The 21,381-nt window shown below is 45.3% G+C and overlaps 1 protein-coding gene across 1 annotated transcript in view; it reads left to right on the top strand.

Moving 5' to 3' along the window:
• Positions 1-3,388: 3,388 nt before the first annotated feature.
• The window catches only part of HOMER2 (homer scaffold protein 2), a 65,037-nt gene continuing 47,044 nt past the window's right edge, over positions 3,389-21,381 (top strand). The window contains exon 1 of the mRNA XM_074917030.1: positions 3,389-3,609. Coding sequence (XP_074773131.1) covers positions 3,515-3,609 — 95 coding nt within the window. The 5' untranslated portion in view covers positions 3,389-3,514. The remainder of the gene's footprint in view (positions 3,610-21,381) is intronic.

Below are 21,381 nucleotides of genomic sequence, written 5' to 3'. Positions count from 1 at the left end.
AAATGGTTGGTTATCTGTCAAAGTAAAAAAAAGGGAAATGGCATGGTTCTGTTGGAGTGAAAAAATGCAAATTTCATCAGGCTAGTTGGAAAAAAGAGAAAATCACAGTATTGAATATTTTATTTAATACTATCTGCCATGGGAAATAGGGAGAGGACTGGCTTGAAGTATAATAGTTGAAAAAGACTAAACAGCAGGTTTTCTGCAATGAAGTTATATCTAAAATAAAATAGAGTGGCAAAAGATGACAATAGTGAAAGCCAAACAAAAGGAGAGAATAGAAACACTGAGAGTGAGGAAGGGACTGGTGAAGTCTTTGCTTTTCAGAATTCAGGCTGGGTACATACCCCTGATTGCTAGATCAGTTTTCTGAAAAGGATATTCACCCTGTATCTAGGAATCAAAAAACTATATCTTTAGGAGGGCCATGGGAATAGGAGAAATTTCTCGTCTAAAGAAGTTACATCCATTTACAGAATGTGGATATTTTTATTGCTCAGCTTGAATCATACCAAGGGATCCTGTGCCTTCAGTATTTTGAGTCTTCCTAACCGTGCCACAGTAATAAGAGCACTCCTGTGAATACTAAATGAGGACTGAATTACCATCATGTACACATCCTGCACCAGAGCCAAATCGGAAGTGAAATATCATGTCACATATGAAAGCTTAAGAACTGATTAATTTTGAAAGCATATTTATAGTTCTCATTTACAGAGAACTCAAAATACTTTAAGCAAATGGAATACTAAATTATACCAAAATAATGTAAATCAGTGGGACCTATAGACAAATTAGGACGCCGTGGTGATGGAGGAGTTCAAGATGGAACTGTCTGTAGAGCAATTGCTTCATTCAATATTGACAATGTTTGAACGCAGGCCTCATTCAAATCCATGGGACTTTTACTATTGACTTAAATTGAGGACAGCATTTCATCCTCTTTTTAGCAGAGATAGAGGACAATAGTGTGCCACATGTCAGAAAGAGGAATATCTCATCCATTTGGAAGAATAGAGGGAATTTCAGATGGAGTGCACTTACAGAAGCCCAAAAATGACCAGAAAACTGGGTTAACTTGCTGTCCGCCAGACCAAATGTCTCAGGGTCCTTGAGAAATGGGACCACAGCTCTGTTTCTTCTAGAAGACAGCTCTGAAAAGTGCACAAATCAATTGGGAAGACCTTATGAGCAAAAGCAATATGCAACATTTGGATCACGAGAATTTCACAGCCAATTACGCTTCCATAAGCTTAAGCTTTTTTTTATAATTGGGGATGAAAATACACTCCTGAATGCAAGATCGGAAAACATTAGAAAATGCTAAGGCAACTGCAGTTCCAATTTCCAGTTTTTCATCTTATCACGACACATGCAGTAAGTGCATTACCCCATTTTGATCCAATTCCATTAGATATTTGTAAGTCACATACAGCGCTGGTTCATGAAACACAGCTTTCAGATACTCACCAAAATGAGCGAATTAATCAGGGAGGACGAAGACAACTCCTCTCTGATGAATGGAGTATGTAATTTAACAAAATTAAGTCAATGGTGTAAAAACAGTGAGATGAAATCATCCGATTTCTGGTGGGACTTTCTTCCACAAGATTGCTAGGCTGCTATTTTTTTTTTCCCCTCAGAGGAAGCTACCCCTTGCTGTTTACCCAAGAAAAGAGGAATGGTCATTTCAAAGCATGTTCACGAACACGAAAGGATTGTCACCATTGCCGTGACTGTCCTGGAGGAAACAGAGCCTCGCCTTCAGCTGGCAGAATGAGACACGGGAAGTCTTTAGACATCAGTGATTAGGTAAGGAGTTAAGTCTCCTTCAACATCCACAGTAACCATATGGCCACGGTAAAGAGAGCAAATATGTTGGAGTGGTGTCATCCCATGGCCTTTTGAAAATGTCTATGTAATTCACCCTGGGGTTTGTGGGGGTTTTTTTGGGGTTTGGTTTGGTTTGGTTTTTTGGTTGGTTTGTTTGTTTGTTTTTTTCTCCCCACGGCATAGACTTTATTTGAGTGTATGGGATTGAAAATTCCATTTTGGTGTTCCAGACATCAGGAAATAATTGTCTGTCAGAGTGGGAGACAGTTTCGTTGCCCATAGCTGGAAGGTGTCAGGTTGCTGGTTAAGTTTTCCTTTGAGGATTCCCATGATGTCCCCAGGTAATACTGGGGACAATGCCAGTTATTACACACAAAGTGAAAGCAAGCAAACATAAAGCCTTCCCCTAAACTTCTAAACTTTCTTTGAAAGAAAGGATAAATCAACATGAGATTTAAAAAAAAAAAAAAAGATGAAAATAATCACTCTTGATGGCAGGGTAGTAATTATAACTTTGTGTGGGAGAAGTTAAAATCCTCTCTTATGTGTGAATTGGGCGTCTTTTCCCCACGAAAGAATAAATGTGTCTGTGTAAGCAGAGTCCTGTGAATCCCTGAAGGGGCAGGTCCGTGCCTTTTCCGGGGATTTGTGTCCCGTGGTCGCCTGCCAGAGGCCAGTGTCACCCTCGTGGTTGGGCAGCTCGGTGTTAGGGCAGCTCTTCCCCACGAGTGCGCTTTTTCCTTCCGTGGAACGGGAACAGCCTTCTCTTTATTCTCATGAAGCCTCCAGGGAAACCATGGCTTTGGGAGGGTGTCTGGCACAGATCTGCAGGGGGCTGGCGGGGAGCAGAAGGGAGCCAGCCCTCCCGGTGCAGTTCGCACTCCTGGTTGAGCAGCAGGATGGTGGCGGGGGGCGAGCCCCCCCCCCCCCCGCTCAGGGCTGCGGGTCCCGTTGCCCCCCGAGACCGGGACTCCTCGGGGCGGGCACACACCAGCGCCCCGCGCTCCCCCCGTTCTCCTGGGAAAAGGGATTCAAAGCCTGGAAGGACGTGGGGAGGGCTCGGTGCTGGCAGAGAACCGCCTGCTTGTGTTTCTCAGGATACGGGGCTCGGAGGGGACCCCCGGGACCCGCCCTCGGGCCGCAGCTGCAGGGTCCCGCCGCTCCCGGGAGGAGCATGTCCGGGGCCGCCGGTCTGGGCTGTGCCCCCACAACCCCCGCCCTCGGGGCATCACGGCACCGGGGGGGGCACCCGCACAACTTCACCCGAAGTTTTCTCGCCGCCCGATCCCCCGCCGGCAGGTCGCGCCCGTCCTCCGCCCCCCCGCCAGCGCGGGCACCGGGGGAACGAGATGCTGAAGGCTCCCGCCAGGGCTTCTCGCTCCCCAACCGGGGCACAAACCGCCGCGGGGCGACTCCCGCCGCCGCCCGTCCGGTCCCGGGGGTGCCGCGGAGGGGCCCCGGGGGCGCGTCCCGCAGCCCCGCCCCGCCCCGCCGCCCCCGCGCTGCCGCCTCGCAGGGCGGCGGGTGCCGCGGGAGGCTGCTCGGTGCCGCCGCCGCCCGGGAGGGAGGTTATGTAAGGGGGGAGGGAGGCGGCGGGAGGAGGAGCAGGACGCCGCTGCCGCCGCCGTGCAGCCGGGGAGCCGCAGCCAGCCGGGGCCGGGGCCGGTGCTGGGGCGGCCGCATGTGCGAAGTGGGGACGCGGCCGCCGCTGGCCGCCGAGCGCGGGGAGCCGCCCGGGGGTGCCGCCGCCGCCGCCGAAAGGTGCCGAGACATGGGGTGAGTCCGCCGGGCCCCGGCCAACGCGTGGGAGCCGACCCCACCGCGGGCGCCACGTCCCGCCCTGGCCCCGCGTGGGCGCCGCCTCCGCCGCCCCGGCCCCGCGCCCCGACCCACGCGTGAGCGCCGCCTCCCGCCCCGGCCCCGCCGCAGGTGCGCCCGCCCGGCGAGCGCTCCCCACAGCCGGCCGTGTGGAACGGAATTCATCGCTCACCGCCCGCTCCGAGCGGCGGCGGGAGCCTCCCGCCGGAGCCGCCGGCCGAGCGGGCACGCAGCGGAGGAACCCCCTTCCCCCTCCGGCACCCTGCCGGTGGCCAAATCCCCGCGGGAGCGGAGCGGGGAGGAGCTGGGGGGTGCGGGGGGGAGAGGTGTTGCGGGGCCGGGGGTCCGGCCCCTCGCCCCGACGCTCTGGGGTGTGCGAGCCGGGCTGAGCAGCGAGTTCATTGTCAGATGTTTGATGCGCCGGTTCGGCGAGAGCCCTCGGCTGCTGGAGGAGGCACACGATAAACTTGCCTGAACTGTGCCAGTTGTTTAATAATTCCTGTAAAAATCCCCTCCCCCCGTTTGTTGTTTGTTGTTTTTTTTAACATGTCTCTAATTACATGTGATGGTCTCTCGGAGAATTCATTTTGATCTTTCCAAAAACCAGCCCTGCGTTTCTCCCAGCCTCTAACTTTAACGAGGGGACAAAAGCCAAATGCGGGCATTTAGAGCAGTTTGTGAACTACCTAGCAGGGAACAGAGGTTAGCCTTGTGCTTTTGACTTGAACTATATATAGGTTTGAGATTCTCTCGACCAGAATGTCTTGGGGGATTCCAAACCCACACATTTAATTTGCTTTATTTTTATCCTATTATGTTCTCTCACACCTTTTCTCTTCCTTGCCTCTCCTCACCCCCCTGTGGCAAGGAATCGTTCTCCAGTTTCTGAGCTTCCTCATGCCACTTCCAACGATGCAAACTCTCAATACAGATTCGCTTATTATTGTCAAACTGATACAATTCGAGACAGTATAGATAAATAATGAATTAAAATGCCATGCATGCCTGAATTTGATACCCAGGAGTACAGGGGCAGAAGGAGAAATAGGATCTAAGTGAGTATCTCCCTGTGTTTCACTTCAGGATTACAAGGGGCTCGTCTACTTCTTAATTGTGTAAAGTTCCATTGGAAAATAAAACAGAAACTGTCCTTGGGGTTGGAGAAAGAAGCATCAAAACTTGGCTGGAGCAGCACTGCCCTGCTGAGACCAGGATGGTCAAGAAACAGCCACCCAAGGGAGACTTGCCTCCATCATATTACCTGGGCATCTCTACAAGCAATTGTTGTTGTCATCATTTTTAACCCTTTCTGTACTGGTAGACCAGTTTAGCTGAAAAGTTTAGCTGTGGCTTGCTGAGAATCGAGAGGAAGGTTGCGGTGGTGTCCCCCACCTCTTCTGTAAGTCAGTCGTAGCTCTGGGCTTGGCATGGTTCTGCTCTGCCCCAGAGCTGTTCAGGCTGCGAAGGACTTGGAGGCTTTGGGGAGCTCTGGTTGTGCTCGTGTCTGCGCTGTGTGTGCTGCTGTTGGGTCGTGCAGACTTGTACGGGTATGAGGCACGTTCACTGGTCTAGTTCGACATCCCGATTTAATGTGTTTCATTTCAAGGAAGTTATTTCAGTCTTACACCCATGCACGTGATACCAAGCTCCCAGCATCATTCATTCCCAGGGTTTTGGCGTGGGTTGTACACACTCGTACACTCTGTACAGAGTGCAGACAAGGTGTTTTTTTGGATCTATATTTTGCCAGTGTCTCACTTGCCATTCACCCTTCTAATATGGAAGTACTTGGAAGTACGTTTGTAATAGTGTTATTGCAGCCGTGGCTTAGCATCTGTGACACAGGAGCAACCTCCCCAGGTTCTGCCCTGTTCCAGCTCTGCTGGCAAATCCTTCCTCCCTGTGTGCTTCAGCTTTTCCTTCTGTGAAATGGGCACCTCTGTGCTCATCTGTCTTTGTGAAGCATGTTGTGACCAGAGCACAGAACTCGGTCTTTCTCGAAGGAATGTATTTTGTCCCAGGCATTGGCTTCCTGGGCATGTTTTGGTGTCATGTATGGGGCACATTCTCACAGAAATTGTGACAATAACTTGACTCCTAGCTCTTAAAATACATTTTTTTTTTTTCCCTGGGGGTGACCATTACTAATGGTTCATTTAAATGCTGCCTATGGATTTGGCAGTGACTGATGGTGCTATGAAACCTGATATAGCTACTTGAGCTCAACAAAGCTATTTAAATTGCTTATTAGCTGTGAGCTGAGCTATTTAAACTGTTGTTTTAGTTCAACTTACTAGGCAGCAAGGTAGTGTCAAGTTTTACAAAAGTAATTTACATGTTTAAAAAAAATTATTGCCTGTAATTTAGGGGATGTGAAAACAATGTTGTAAAAAAAAGTGTCCATGAAAAAAAAAAAATATCTGCTTCAGTGCCCTTTAAAGTCAATGTGAAAGTTCCTGCTGGCTGAAAACCATTGTCTTTGGGCCAAGCCGCTGTTAAGGATCTCACTGGACAAATATTTACTTTAAAGGGAACAAATCTTTTCCTAAATCACTATTTTCTTCTACCCAGCATGTCTGATAACTGGTGTTACCTCAGTAGTCTCAGAGCTTAAGCTATTTGAAAACCACAATGTCATGCATTTCTAGCTGTAGAAATCCTTCTCTGGAAATACCACCCGATTTGTTTCTTGGTGTTGCGAGCCAAGGGCTAACACAACCAAGAAAGTGGCTTGCTTGTCTGTGGCTCTGTTATTAGTGAGCTGTACCTACTCATCTAATAGCTGTGGTCTGATTCAATTTGACCTCAATTTAAGCAGTCTAAGCTAACTTTCCAGTCATAAAGATGATTCGGGTTTATTTATTAGATGATTTAGAGAGGTATTGGATAGCTGCTTCATCTGTGCTTACATTCTTTTACTATTTTAATTTCTTTAGTATCTTTGTGTGTCCTTATCTGTCCATTACAAAATATTTCTTGTTATGAGGCGGGTGACAAGCATCCAGTTTGGATTAGGCGTGTAAATCACTTCACTGCTGCTGAAGCTGTTATTTATATTATCTATTGGATTAAAACTCCACTAATTTAAATACCCCGTAGCAGTAAAATTGAATTTTAGATCTGTTATATAAATCATATCAAAATGAAAATCAGGTCTCTGAGTGTTAGAAATTACTGCTGTACAACCATGTAAAGTGTGTGCTATACAGGTTAATGATGAACTAACTCACAGCACACATTTCTTTTGGCTGATACGAGATGGCTTCTCTGGGCTGCTTCCACGGGGGCTCATGTGGCAAATTAGTCCCATCCATCTGGGATCCATCTGTACCTCCCCCAGGTGGGCTTTGAGCCCACACCTTCCTCCAGGAAGGTGGGAAAAGGTGAGTTCCTAAGCCTGGGTCAAGCAATAAGTAATCTCATCTTAAGGAGACTGGACTCATGAACAAAACTCTGCCCCTCCTGTAATATTTTCAAGAAAAGGTGCAGTTAGGAGCGTATATTTTTGAGAGCAGTCATATATAATGTTTTTATTATGTAGTGGCATTTAAGAGCAGCAGGAAAGTCTGCCTTGCACTCTTCCCTTCTGCTGTTGGCAATAGTAACGTCCATCGGCCAACATACGACTTTATGGGGGGGACTAAAAGGCAGACAAATGGGAGGATGGGGAAAGAAGAAGGTGAAGGAAGCAGAAGATGTGATGAAGCTAGTGTTATAGGAAGACGTTAATTTTGGGTGGCGTTCAAGCTGGCCTTTCCCCGTACCAGCCGTACTTTAGATACCATGGTGATAAGCTTTGCCTAAGAAGCTCTGTAGCGGGGAATAGCGCGTTGCAGAGGAAATTCACCTTGGCCATCATCCAGCTCCTGCTGAAATCCACGGGAGTCTCGCACCAGCTCCCTCCAAAGTTTGGCAGAGCCATCTGTCTGTGAGGGAAGGGGGCAGCCTGGGACCCTGGGAGTGGCAGGCAGGGAACAGCACTGGGCTTTCGCTGCAAAGCAACTGTCCCTCAAAGCAGGGCTGGGATGAGTGTGCTCCAACACAGCTGAGTTGGTACTGTGAGCTCAGGGACTCTTTTCTGAGGTTTTAAGGTCAGCAGCTTCAGTTCCTGGCATAGCTCAGTGGGGCAGCTTATATCAGGCATCATCCAGCTGGTGATGGTGTTCAAGGAAAGGGACTGAGATTTGGTAGATGCTGAGGCTGTTAATCTCATGATTTTTGAAGCAGCTGGCTGGGGATGCTTGATTCTTCACAGCCTTGGTTCCTTATGTAGCTATTCCCATTTTGCAGAGTGGATATAAACAGCTGCTGTTCTGACTTGGAGAATTTGGTATCTCTATGTAGAGATACAGGTGTCTGTACAAAATCCAGTGGAAAATTTGGGTCCAGAGAACTTGCGAGTTCTGGTGCAGTATGTTGAGTTTACTGAAATAGATGGGAAAACACAGTTGACCTCAACAGGATGTATAAAACCTGTTTTATGTAATTCCTTTCTTACGTTTAACACAATTTAAATAAGGTTAGAGAGGCAAGGAGCTTGGCAGAGTGGGGGAAAGTAAGAAAAAAAAAAAAAAAAAGAGCAAATAGCTAGATTGTCTCAAGGATTTGGGTATGTTTAGTATTCTGGTGTGGTTGCATTCAAGTGAGTGAACAAACCTGTAATGTTGGAGTGTTTCATCCAAGTCTGCCATCAAGTGAGAGACCTTGTCATCTCTCACACAATTATGTGAGGAGTTTTTAACAGTGCAGATAGCTGCAGGTAACTGAATTTGGGCAAAAATCTCCTGTGTGAATAAACTGCAAGGAAAACATGGGATTGGAAGAAAGTCCAAAACAAGGTAATAAAAGAGTAACAGAAAGAAATTATAAAGGAATGATTGGCATGAAAGACACAGTGGGTTAAGAAAACAGTTCTAGGGTCTACTAGAGATAAGTTCAACAAATTACAATAGGAAAAATCTGCCAGTACCGCAGCTACTTTGAATGCCCTGGCACAAATTTCACTAAAATTTGCCCATGTAGACAATGCTGTAGAAAGAGTGAACAGAAGAAACCCTTAATGTTAAGAGAGTGTTCATAGTCAAGTTGCTTTCAGCTACTTACCTAATTAATTACCACTGTTAATTTGACTGTCACTTGAGAAAAAACTCATAAAAATATCTTCCACAAAGTTGGGATGTCCCTCAAGCCCTTCTTTCTGTTTGAACAGGATGGTGAGTAGGTCTCCTGATAACAAAGGCATCATTTGAAATGTTAAAAAGAGTTATTTAATGTTCAGTTCTTTTAAACTCAAAGTAGTTTTAACTAGTCCAACGTTTGACAAAAGTGTCTTAAACTGTTCAAGCATATTCCCAGCATGACTGAAACAGGCAGAGAGAGGCAATGAGTTTGCTGAGACCCCAAGAGCAAAGGCACCAGCCTTGTTTTGCATCTAGATTTTCTGCAGCGCTCTGTATTTATTTTATTCATTCATTTGGCTCTATTAAAGCAGTGCCTACAATAAATAGCCTCACCCATGAGCATCTATTTAAGGACACGTAAGCTTTTTGAATCAGCTGTTGACTTTGTGAGAGGGTGTGTGCAGAGTGGGAAGGTCCTTGGTCCCGAAGGTTGCTACGTGGTCAAATCTCTGCTTGCTTTCACCTTGAACGCCGTCCATCGCATCTGTGCACTTTGTACACCGCAAACACAGCGTGTGACTTGTTTATACTGTGTTTTGGTCGTGGCTCTTTAGGATGTTAATGTGCTTAGGGGAAAGTATTTCAACTACGTTTCTCTGATAATTCAGCTGTACGCTGTAAATAGCTGACAATCCTGTTATTAAATCTCAGAATGTGACAAGGGCACTGCCTTCAAATGAAGACAGGAAGCGTTTAAGCTTGAGCATTAAAGAAGCACTTTTAATGGCAAGAGCAATTAGACAGGGAATAGACCATTAGTATCAGGGAAGGTTACTGCTGTGCCACAGGCACACATCACCCAGCTTAGGTTAGAGACGGTGTGAGTAGGGCTTGTGTAATATGTACTCATGCAAAATGTACAAGATGAGATGGGATGATGCAGTTGATCTTTGATTATATTTTTGATGACACATCCTAGCTGCTCTCTGTCTGTTTGTAAGAGGAGTCTGCCCGCTGCTGCTGGCTTTGATGCTCTGTGCTTAGCTCATGTGTGACACGAGTAGCTGGCTGCTTACTCCTCATTGACGTAGCAACTATTAGAGGCTATTGGACCCTCTTGCATCACTTGGAAGTGCTTTGTAATGGTAATTTTGCCACTGGGGTCAGGATTAAAATGAAAATATTTTAAATAATTGATGCTCGAGGCGTTTTAGGATTTGTTTTTTTTAAAAAAAGGGTATTGCTGAATGACATCATCAAGTGGGACAGCCTGCTTAATGACTCATAGGGGAGCAGGAGGCTCTGCTGTGTAGGTGTTTTAGGATTTGTGGGCTTCATGTTGAAGGCTGGCAAGACTGGGAGCTTTAGCTGCAAAACAACTGTGGCTTTATCATGGAGAAGAGTGAACAGATTTGACACAGGGGAAAGAGGGCCTGGCAATGGAGGTGTGAGCAGAAGTGACTGCTGGTTACTGTGCAAAGCTTGTTCACTTCAGTGGCAACGCATCCTCCTTTCCTGCCTCCCACACACACTAGTCTGATTTTATTTATTGGACGTGGCTTATCAAAATGCAAGATTGTAAGAATTTCTGAAGTGACAAACTGTTTTCTTTCCGTCTGGAAGTTTCACTGCAGCCCACAGGATTTAGAAACTTGAACCCTGCTGCAGTTCAAAAAGAAATTTTCTGTAGAAGTTGCACTTTTCTGTCTCCCTATCAAGGGGCCTGAGAGAGCCCTCTGGAGTTGCTGTTGTTCCCTATTAGCACTTGCATTAGAATAGTAGAAGTCCTGTAACTGCGTTCTTACCAGGTGATGTTTAGTACATCAGTGCAGCAAGACAGCAAAGGCCTCTACAGAATATGCTTGAAAATATGTAGCCAGCCTGTACAATATTTTTTCTAAAGCTGCTTCTAGCTGTACTGAGGGTCCTTCCTTGTTGACTCTGAAATTATGTGTATGAGTGCTTACTGTAGAAATACTTGTTTGTCTCTGCTTAACACTGCAGTAGATTCTCCTCAGATAAGGAACACTATTTTTTGGGGAAAAAAAACCCAAACAACTTAATTCTTGCATGGCTCAAAGAGAAATGTTACTGTGTGGAGGTGTGAGCATCTTATTTTCAGTATTCATTACTTATTGTTTCATCTCTAGAAGAAGGACAGGTAGTATAGCCAGAGCTGGGAGTATTCAGCAAGGCTTTTTTTTTGAAAACATGGTACTTGAAGATGCACCCTGTCTCTCCTTCATATTAATTGTGTTGCAGTGACTGACTCGAGTTCTTTGCTTTTGGTGAGTCCTTCTGTCATTTAAGAGCAACACTTTGTTGTTGCCTTTGTTTCATTCCCCAGTTTTATCAGGCTTTTGTATTCCAGCTTCCCCAGATCTGTTGCACACATCTAAAATGTCTCCCTGCAGTTGTTTAAGTGGGAACATGTGATCTGTTTTGTGATATTGAAAATTGTCAGTGAGAGCGTATGAAAAAAAAAACGGGAGAAAGTCTCTGAGACAAGACGTGCAAAATGTCCCCAACCAGCACTCAGGGCTGCGCTGGGGCTCCAGGCTGCTTAGAGGATGCGTGGGAAACGTGGGGAGTCTGACACCTTATTGTTTATTTTGGAGATGGTGATGTCTAAAGACAAGGCAGGAGTTCTGTTCTGGTAGGTGGTTCAGACGCCGGTGCAAAGATGGCAACGGCGTGGTTGTCCCCCTGTCTCTGCCTTGTCATCGCCCCATCTCTAACCAGGATGTACCTATGCATTGCCCCTCCAGCCCCCATCTCTTACAGCTTCATGTAGTCCAAACCCTTGGTAGCCCCAAAGCTGAAATACTCTACCCTGACCTGCCAGGAGGTTTCTACCTGGACAGGGCAGTCCTGAGGTGCTCATGAGCACATCATACATCCAAGGGCACAACTGTTGCCCTTGGGTATGCAAGGAGGAGATAAAAGCATCTTTGGACTCTATTTATGTATATGTATAATCCATGATTGTCCTAATAATCCTCTCTCCTCCAGATGGGATAGGGAGAAATGTATTCTTTTATGAAACGATCAAAGAGATTTAGTTGCCTAAAACTTTCCAGCACACAGGTGAATGAGAGCTCTTTCTTCTCATGATTATTTTGTGTCCGACAGCAGCTTGTGACTTATGTGGTCCGTTACAAGAGATAGTGAAATTTCTGTTGCCTGTTGTTTATTGAGGTGGTCTTTATGGACTTGTATTTCAGGCATCTTTTAAAAAAGCTAATACATAAAAAGGAGTCTAGTTTGGTTTATGGTCCTTTTCAAGACAGACTGGCTTGACTGAGAACAGGGATTTGTCACTTCACATCCACCCAAATTCAAGGATATTAATTTAAAGCTTGGGTCTCTAATCTCAGTTACAATGAAACACAACAGCTACAGAGCAAGGGTCAGATCCCACATTCCAGAAAGGAAGCTGATGGTTTGGGAGTTACGTAGGGTGGATGGGGAGGGGAACTTTCCTTTCCCCTCTGCCTCTTCCACTTGCCTCTGTTCTCTGGAGCAGGGGAATGGGTGTCTGTTCCCTGGGCAGAAACTTCCGAGCGTTTGTTTTCTGAGACCTTCAAAATTGCATACTGTGGGTCATGCATCAACTTTCAAGGACTGTCGTATGCAGCCTGATGCACCCAGCAATCTCTCTTGCCCTGCTTTGCCTTCCCAGACTTCTCTGCAAAGCCTGTGGTTTGGCAGAGAGGTGTGGGGGAGGCTTCCTTCTTCAGCTGGACTGAGCTCCTCGTGAAGCTTGGGGTGAACAGTTCTCCTGTGGTTGTGGTGACTTGCTTTTCCCTCTGCAGAGAAGGTCTGTTCTGATTTTTCAATCTCGGAGCAGTAATCTTGCATACGTATTGTTCAGATCTTTGCAAGAACTTTTCTCCATTGAGTTAGAAATTAGCATTTCAAATTCTATGGGGGAGAAGTTGCCAAATTTTTTATATTTTAAGCTTAGAGTTTGGAACAGAATCAAAATATCTAATCCACTTTGCATTCCCTGCTTGGTCTTTCCTCCCTGCCTTATGAATTGGGATCCTTGTCCTCAGGAGGTAGAGCAATATTGTGCAACTCTATAAGGCTTCTCCCATGAAATATCAAAGTAACATGGCACTGATTCGCAACACACTTTCCAATAACTGTTAAATTAGCATAAGTGACATGAGGCTGTACTAGAGAGAATTTATGCTCGTCAACTGCTTTGCAGGATGACCTCTGAATTATTGGCCAGAAGAGAAAATAGACACATGACCTCTGGGAATGGTTTGGGATGGTTCAGTGCTGCCTGTTATTCCTTAAAAGAACGTCTGTCTGACTTCCATGACTTCAACAGTGAGGTCCCAACTTTGCACCTTGGATCTCAGTTACTTTTCCTCTTGTTTTTCTTTTCCTGTCTCCTTTTGGCACTCCTCCTTCCCCTGCCGTGGCTCCCTGCGGGGAGCACAGCCCAGTTGGTGCCTGGGGTGGCAGCAGCCCTGAGCCTGGGTCAGTGCTGGCTGCGGAGGCACGTGGGAAAACACAGGGCTGGGTTGTCGAGGGAGAAATGGAAAACCAAAGTGCTCTTTTGCTGCCTTTCAGGGGTAGTAAAGCTTCTTAGAAGAAAACCGTGTTTAGAGAGATCTGTAACAGAGGTCTTACAAGTCAAGTAGATTTAATTCTTAGGGTGCTAAAGTGTGAATGTGCAAAAAGCATAGTAAGAATTTCTCACCAGTTGGCACCTTATCCTCAGTGGCTGAGTGAGTACTTAATCCATTCTGCATACTAACACCAGGGACTAATTTTAGATCACAGGGACTACGAAGAGTGCAGTTTCTACCTCTCGACTTGCTATAACTTACTTATGGCAAATAGGGGGAAACTGGTGCATAAACTTTTTTCTCCCCCAGCAAAGGTGGTGTCTGCTTCCACTTCCAAGGAATCTCCTACCATGAGAGTCCAGAATACAAGATGTGATTTTTAATCTTATTTTAAAAGAAATAACTATTAAGAATTATTTTTTTTCTGAAAAATGAAGCAAAAATTTAGATTATGTAAAATAATATAAATTTTGTAATGTGGGTGGTTATTCTAGAATAAAAATCTGTCTAGAATTTGCGGGCTGATTTTGCTCACGTTTGTTTGGTATAAACAAGCAGTAACTTAGAGCAGAAGGGGATCACGTCTCCTGCTTGTACTCTCCTGGGTTTTTTTTTTGCAGGGTGAATTCACTGCTGCATAAATCTCATAAAAGGTTCAAAGCCCCACCGCAAAAGTATTAGTAAGGGACACAGCAATAAGCAGGTTGTGTCATCTGGGATGCGTATCAGCCTGACGTATTATCCATGGAGTGCTTTGTTTGCATTTGGTAAATATGATGAGCTACTGGCTTCGTGCTGAAGTGGCACTGCAGAACTTAGCAATGGCTTATCCAGTCGGCAGAGAGCAGGATGAGCCTCTGGTCACCATCCGGCCAGTTTATTTTCTTTCACAGGATTTCTGGGGCATAGTTCTGTCCTCTCCCACTTGAGTTTTCTTTTGGGAGCAGACATGGGAACAGCTAAATGCCCATAGTGCATGTGTAGTCCTAGTCTAGAGACCCTACTGTCCATGGTTTGGGTAGCCCTCTGCTGTAGTTTCATGGGTCGGGGCTGGGTATGTGGCTACGTTTAAAAATAGGATGATAACGTCAATGTGTTTTCAACCAGAGAGCAGAGAAGGATTTAGAAAAAAAATACCAGGAAAAGAAAGTGTATCAGTGCTGCCAACTCACAGGGCAGCCGGCATATCAGGCAACAAACAGTGGCAACTAAATAAGGGCAATGCAGAATAGCTAAAATGAGGCATGTTATCCCCTGACTATCACGATGGTGCTGTAGTCCAGCTGAGGACCCAGTACACAGCCGGTTTCGTCGATATCTGTGTGATACCCGCAGGCCTTCGAGCCCGCACCACATGGGAATCCTGGGAGAGAGCCCAGCCCCAGTGTGCCGGCCCATCTAAGCCCATCACTTTTATCCTAGTTCACGGAAAAAAATTATTTTAGATCATCTCATCACTTTAAACATTTTGGTAAGTGTTAATATACTTTCAGCGCAGTGGAAATAATCACCATATGGCTGTAAGATTTGCCATCTGTCCAGAGATGCTGAAATACAATTAGTCCATGTAGTCCATTTATCAATCTATAAGTGACAATATTCACAGTCCTGGAAACTTTGGCTGCTGTCAGAATCAGCACTTGTATAGGCCTACCTGTCTGGCCTTATTACAATCAGTATATAAATGAGATGGGAAAAAAATCCTGTCATTCAGCTGTGTCCTTCACACTTGACAAGAAGAAAAAAAAAAGTCTATATTGGTTCAAATGAGACTGAGGAAGTGTTATGCCTTATTTTTTGTAGTACTAATTGGATTTTTATGTCTAGTAGACCTTAATTTCATAAGGCAAAGCCAGATTTACTTGCAGTCTTTCACTCAAGAAATACTGGCAGGACAGAGTATGTCACAGGGGAAAAAAAATATTATTAAATCCTCTCCTGTTGTACTAACTTCCAAGGCACAAAAAGATAAATTCTAGAAATATGAGAAGTGATCACATTAGCATCATACAGGTAAGATTTTAGTTTTCCAAGGTTCCTTGTTTGACTTCAGAAAAGTGAGAAGATGGCTTTTCAGTAAAGTGAATAATTTTTTTGAAAAAGGTCAAGGCCTTTTTATTTTAAAATTACTAATGATGTGACACTATAAGGGGTCTGACTTCTGACCACTCCTGCAAAGCTAGCCCCTGGCATGTGTCCTAGCCTGGCTGCTCAGGACTGTCACCTCCTTAAAACTTGGATTAGATTTGTACTGGTTAATGCATATCCAGAAAACAACTTGAACTTTTAATTTGGTTTTACATATTACCCGGACTCATCTTGCAAAATAAATTTATAATAAGAATGTGTGCTATGTTTTGTTTATTCTAAAATTTTCAGCCAGCCCACACTAATTTTTGAGACTCTACTGACAGGAGAATGTAATTTTTTTCGCATATTTGCATTATAGCCTGTAGTTATGGAACCTGCATCATATGAAAAATGCTGATACTTGAAATGAAATCCTCCCATAGCCTACACCTTGTATAACCTGTACCTTGCATAACCTGCGAAGTTGGAGGCATTGGCATGGGGAATCAGAAGTGCCAAGGGAGCAGGACTGTGGGGATCAGAAATAGGTGGCTGTTGAGGTTCAGGAATTTCTGGGATAAGTTTCTCCCAATATTACCAGTAAATATGTACAGTTTGCAGTGTCAGCAAGTTGTAGGCGTCTGGTTTTGTGTTCTTACTGGTATGGGGTGGTTTTTTTGTGGCAAGGGGAGTAGTGGGGTTTTTTTTGTTTTGTAGATACTGTGTTTCTCATGAATAACCTGTTGGTTAAGTTTTTCAGATTTAGTAGTTTTTCTCTCTGAAGCTCAGGAGATTACCAGAGGATCTTCACTTCTTTGATGGGGTTGCTGACAGCTTTTTATACCAACAAGTAAATGTACATATCTGAGATCTGTACTGTAAATCCGATGGCAACAGATGGTGTTATATTTTTAAAGATTAAAGTGAATAACGTTAGCCTCTAAATGTTTGAAATTTCCTCTGTATTTTTAACTTGAAGCAGAAGAAATGTGTCATTCCGTGATCTTACTGGCTGCTAGTAAATACATTAGTTTAAAGAACCGTGTCCCCCAGTTCCTTAGAGAGGTGCTGCTTGTGTGCTAGCAGCAACCAAAATACTCTGGTTGTTGATTCTATTTGCCTATTAAAATTGCCAGAAAATGGAAATCTGCTTTTTTCCAGATAGTCTAATTTAAACTGCATTGAGTGGGGAATGATGGTGGCTTTAGCCGTGCTCATTTGTGCCCAGCACCTTGCCCTTTCCTGACTGCAGCTGTGGGGTTCCCGTCCGTGAGCACAGGGGATGTACTTGGGCCGGAACCTCTCTTGGCTGTTTTTAGAACACTGTCTTCGGTGCTCTTGACTACATTTGGTGAGTTTTGTCTCCTAGATGGTTTGCTTTAGAAGGAGGCTGGTAGCAACAAATCTATTTAAACATGGCAGTGCTGTTGCCAACCTGGTGCTGTTCTCAGCACAAGCAAGTTGTACGTGTACCGAAAACCCCGCGCAGGCATTGGTTTGCATCTTTCTAATCTCTTGCAGAGCAAATTGCTTATTCTTTAATTGCTTTTAATTTTTGCATGCTTAAGTTTCACTAAAGCATGTATCCTCGTGTTAAACCAACTGTTGGCACCCATTTTCTTGCAGTCTAATAAAGCACTGGGACCTGAGTATTTTATTAGCCCAGGTGCTCTGGCAGCATCTCCAGTCACAGCGTGTACCAGCTCGGGGTGCACACTGTGCCCTGCCCGTCCTGCCCGCACACCGTGCCCTGCCCGTCCTGCCCACACGAGGTGGTGGCCACCTCAACAAGCAGAGCCCTATCATTTGCTTCTGACGTTACAGTTGGTAGAACTCCTTATTTTATCCTTTAGGCAGTAGATCAAAAAGAGTTATACAACGTGTTCTTTAAACTGAAGTGATTGGCTTTTTTTTTTTTTTTCCCCTTAGTGAAAGTGGAAGAAAAGCCTCAGGGGAGAGCATTTGAATAGGGCATGGAAAAGCATATCGATAATTACATGCATGGATTAGTGCACAAAAGTACTCCCTTCCAAGGATCTGCTTAGTTCTGTGCTCTTTGAAATAATGGAATGTTTAATCATATTATTTTGCAATAGTGAGGCTTTGATTATGCTACTGATTAAAATCAACTTTTCAGATTTCTTTGTGCGAAGGTAACCTCATCTGTCATGCAGATTCTTACAGTATGGGAGGAGAAAGTCCTAAACATAAAGATGCTGCCCTGGTGGTGTCAGTGGGTTTTACATGCACAAACACAGACATGGTCTTTCACTTCAATCTTCTATTTGTAGGTACACAATGTATTTTGAGCATATATCTTCTGACATTTAATCTCTTAATAGTATGAATAAACACCAAGTAGCACACGCAGCTTCAAAGTATCTGCAGTCTTCTGTCAGGGAGAAGACATAGTGCAAAGGATTCATAATAATAATAAAGGCTCCACTAGGATGCTAAAGGATTTTCCTGATGGTTTACACATGCAAAATACATTACTCTTCCTCCAAAATTGTGTCTACATTATTTTCTCTTCTTTGATCATTTCTCTCCGATGCTAACTCTAGATGTGTATGGTGTCTGATGGGGGAGGAGGAGGAGGAGGAGGTGCAGGAGTGGCTGGGGCTGCTGACACCTCATTGTCACCAGCGCTGGGGGGCTCCTGGGCAGCGCTGGGGGGCTCCTGGGCAGCGCTGGGGGCTCCTGGGCAGCACTTGTGGGGCAGGTGAGGGCTCTGAGGAACACTGCCTCTTTTATTTGGATGGTACTCGAGGAGCTTTATGCAATTCTTTCTAAAACAAACCAACCAACCCCCCCCCGTGGTATTTTACCTTTGCGTGAGAAGATTCCTGGTGGCACAGAGCTGCAGAGCTGGGGTTCCATTTGGTTCATGTGGTTTCGTTGGTTGGGCTGCTCTGACAGCAGCACAGACCCATGTCTGCGCCGTGGGGGTGAGCTGAGTGTTTCTTGCATGTAGGGACCCCTGGGCTGACTCAGCCCTGCACCCCCCCACCCTAATGAGCTCCTGTGGGGTCCCTCCTGCTCAAGCCTCCCTGTGCTGCTGCAGAAGCTCCTGCCAAGAGCTTTCCAGATTCCCCCCACATGTAAAATGCAAGGCTAGCGCATGCTTGGAGCTTCATCCTTCCTAACACCCAGTGCATGGGGTAAATTTTGGTGCCTGCACACAGGTCTGTGAGCCTGAGCCCACAGAGTTGTAACAAACCCGATGTTTCGTGGGTTTGTGTCTGGGTGGGGACTGTTGGCACCGGGCAAGGCGTAGAGGGAGGCTTCTCTCCTTCTCCTACGGACTTGCGCTCTCTACTCCAAGATTTACACTTTCAATTTACAATGGCAATCTCTTGCTGAAATATTACAATGCAAACGTGCCACAAAGGAGGCTGTGCTAAAAGCGTTAACTCTACTCGAGCTGGGGTGAACCCAGAGGATGTAATTTTTAACTGATCCAGAGAAGTAGGAAGGCTTTGGGGGTCTGCGTATGTGCTGATGCAGCCTCATCTGTCAGCAAGGGTAGGAGAGGTGCTGGGGCTAAACAGAATACAAGTATTTTTTTGAGTTTAATAGGGTTTGAATTTATCCCTATGCAAATGGAGGGCCGTGTAAACATTACCGGGGTGCAGATTTATGGATTCTCTTTCAATGTCTTCTCAGGAAAAATATCTGAAATAATAACACAACCAGTTTCACATGTGCATGCCTCAACTTGTTTTATTTTGTAATAAATAACCTTACCTGTGGAGGATTAGTTCAGGGTCCTCTCAGTTCCTGTGACTTGTGTATGAGTGTTTATTCACAGTGTCTTGAAAGGTTAATAGCTGTCTGGAGATAGCCCAAAAATACGGTGTGAGCTTTTTCACTGCCCAGGTTAAGCCTTTTAATTTATATATTGACTTTATAAAGGCATAATAGTATTGTGAGACCTCACAGATGTTACAGTGATTTTCATACTGAGAGGTTTTGTCCTCAAGATTTATTCTTTTGGACATACTCAGCTGCAAATCAAAAAAATAGTTTAATTAACGTCTGTGCTTTTAACAGAGAATTCTTCTTTAGCTAGCTAGGGTTCTTTCTTATTTTTTTCTAAGTAACTGGAACTATTATGTTTCCTACAATGCAGGAAGCACTTTTGCTAATTACATTCTATCTGTTGAAATAATAATGCCTGTAAAAGAAGGGAGCTAAAAAGATGGATTTTTTTTTTTCCTGAATTTCATGCAGGTGAGTTGATATCAAATCTAGTATAAAGTGGGCACCAGAGAATCATGACTGTGGTTATTTGAACGAGATGCATGACCTTGCCCTTGATTAGCGCTGCTGCCAGATTCAGCACTTCTTTTCAACCTCATTGCAAGGAGATTGGTCTGCCTGCAAAACAGGGATTTCAGCAGCACAAAAACTGAAAAGAAGGGCTTTGAGTAAATTATATTTTTTTCTTTCTTGTTTTTTCTTATTTTTTTAGGGACAGTGTAATTTTGGCCCTACTAGTCTGGGTTTTTCAGAAGTTGTTCCCTTCTATGTACCGTCAGGGAACAGGAATGCCACCCCGGAGGGCAGCGCTTGGCTAGCAGAGTATTGACAAATGCAGTTTAAGGGGTGCCTGCCTATTTGTTTTTTACAGAGGGGAAAAAAGAAAAGCAAATCCAGAGTGCAGTTGTTCCCTGCTAGCCCAGCCTGTCGCTCTAGGCCAGTTCTCCCATCCCTTATGTACAACAGATATTAAGGCTTCCTTCTTCTCACTGCTCTCACTCTTCCTGCCCTGTATTGCTCAGGGTTGCTTCTCCATCCTTCCAAGTAACTTTTGCTGTGGAAATACCTGCGTGAGGAGGACTCTTTGCCTTGCAGGACAAACAGGAGCTGCCCAGCTCTGGGCAGACCCGCATCTGGCCACCAGTGCTTGGCTGCAGGCAGGTGGTTTGCAGGGCTGGCGCCCTGTCCCACCTTCCTCCGCATCATGTAGGAGCAGTTGTTAAAACCACCAGTAGCTTCTCTGTGGTCTGTAAAGACTGTTAATTTTTACAACAGTCTTTTTTGTCGAGTGGTGAATATTCAGCTATTGGTTTTGACTACAGGAATTTAAAGGGCTAAATCTTCCCTTGGTGGAAGATCTGTTATAAAACTGCCCTGCAATGATAGCGATAGCAAAGCTAGAGAGAGGAAATGAGGCGATTTAATTTTATTTCCAGGCTTGCTACTGGCTCTGTTATCCTAGGATGCCATCTCACTCTCAATGGCTGTTTCCTCAGGTGTAAAATGGAGCCATTACCCACCTGCTTGCTTGACGTGATGAGTTTTGCACCCTTGCAAGTTGAAACAGGCTCTTGACTTCTGCTGGTTGTATACACTGGCAGCCAGCACCCGAACCTGCCTGTCGCAGCTGATGAGATCTGAATGACCTGGATTAATTAACATATGCCAATTTGAGAAGGGAGCAAGCTGCCTGCTTTCGTAATGCCAGTTTGCTGCTAGCACACGTGTAAAATGTGCAGGTTTAGCGTTTGCCTCTGCCCAGCTCTGGGTATTGCCTGTGCTGACTGGGCCCAGCCTGGCATCCCGACCCCAGCCACGAGCTGGGCAGTGATGGACGTGGAGGTTACAGTATCTCAGGGTACTGGGCTGAGCCCACCGAATGGACCTTGTTTGGGGTGAGTGTAAGGGGACTGCACTTGTCTTGAGTGTGTGTGGTGAGATGAGGAGGGGTCCTCCAACTTCATCCTCCGTCATCACTAAGAAGCTAATTTGTGTGGCTGATCCACTGGTTTTCTTAAAAAGATTTGAACCAAGATGTCATGACCGTTCAATATGCAGAGTTAACAGACTGGAGGATAGTGGACTCTCTCTTGCTTTGAGCAGAGATTAATTTTGTATAGAAACTGCAGCCAATGTGCTAATTACCATGCATGACACCATGAACTGTAACCTCTCCCCACAGCACTTACATC

This window comes from Athene noctua, chromosome 13 (genome assembly GCF_965140245.1).
Source record: "Athene noctua chromosome 13, bAthNoc1.hap1.1, whole genome shotgun sequence".
NCBI classification, from domain to species: Eukaryota; Metazoa; Chordata; class Aves; order Strigiformes; family Strigidae; genus Athene; species Athene noctua.
Note: the sequence above shows the minus strand (reverse complement) of the source record. Positions and strands in the feature narration are given on the sequence as shown.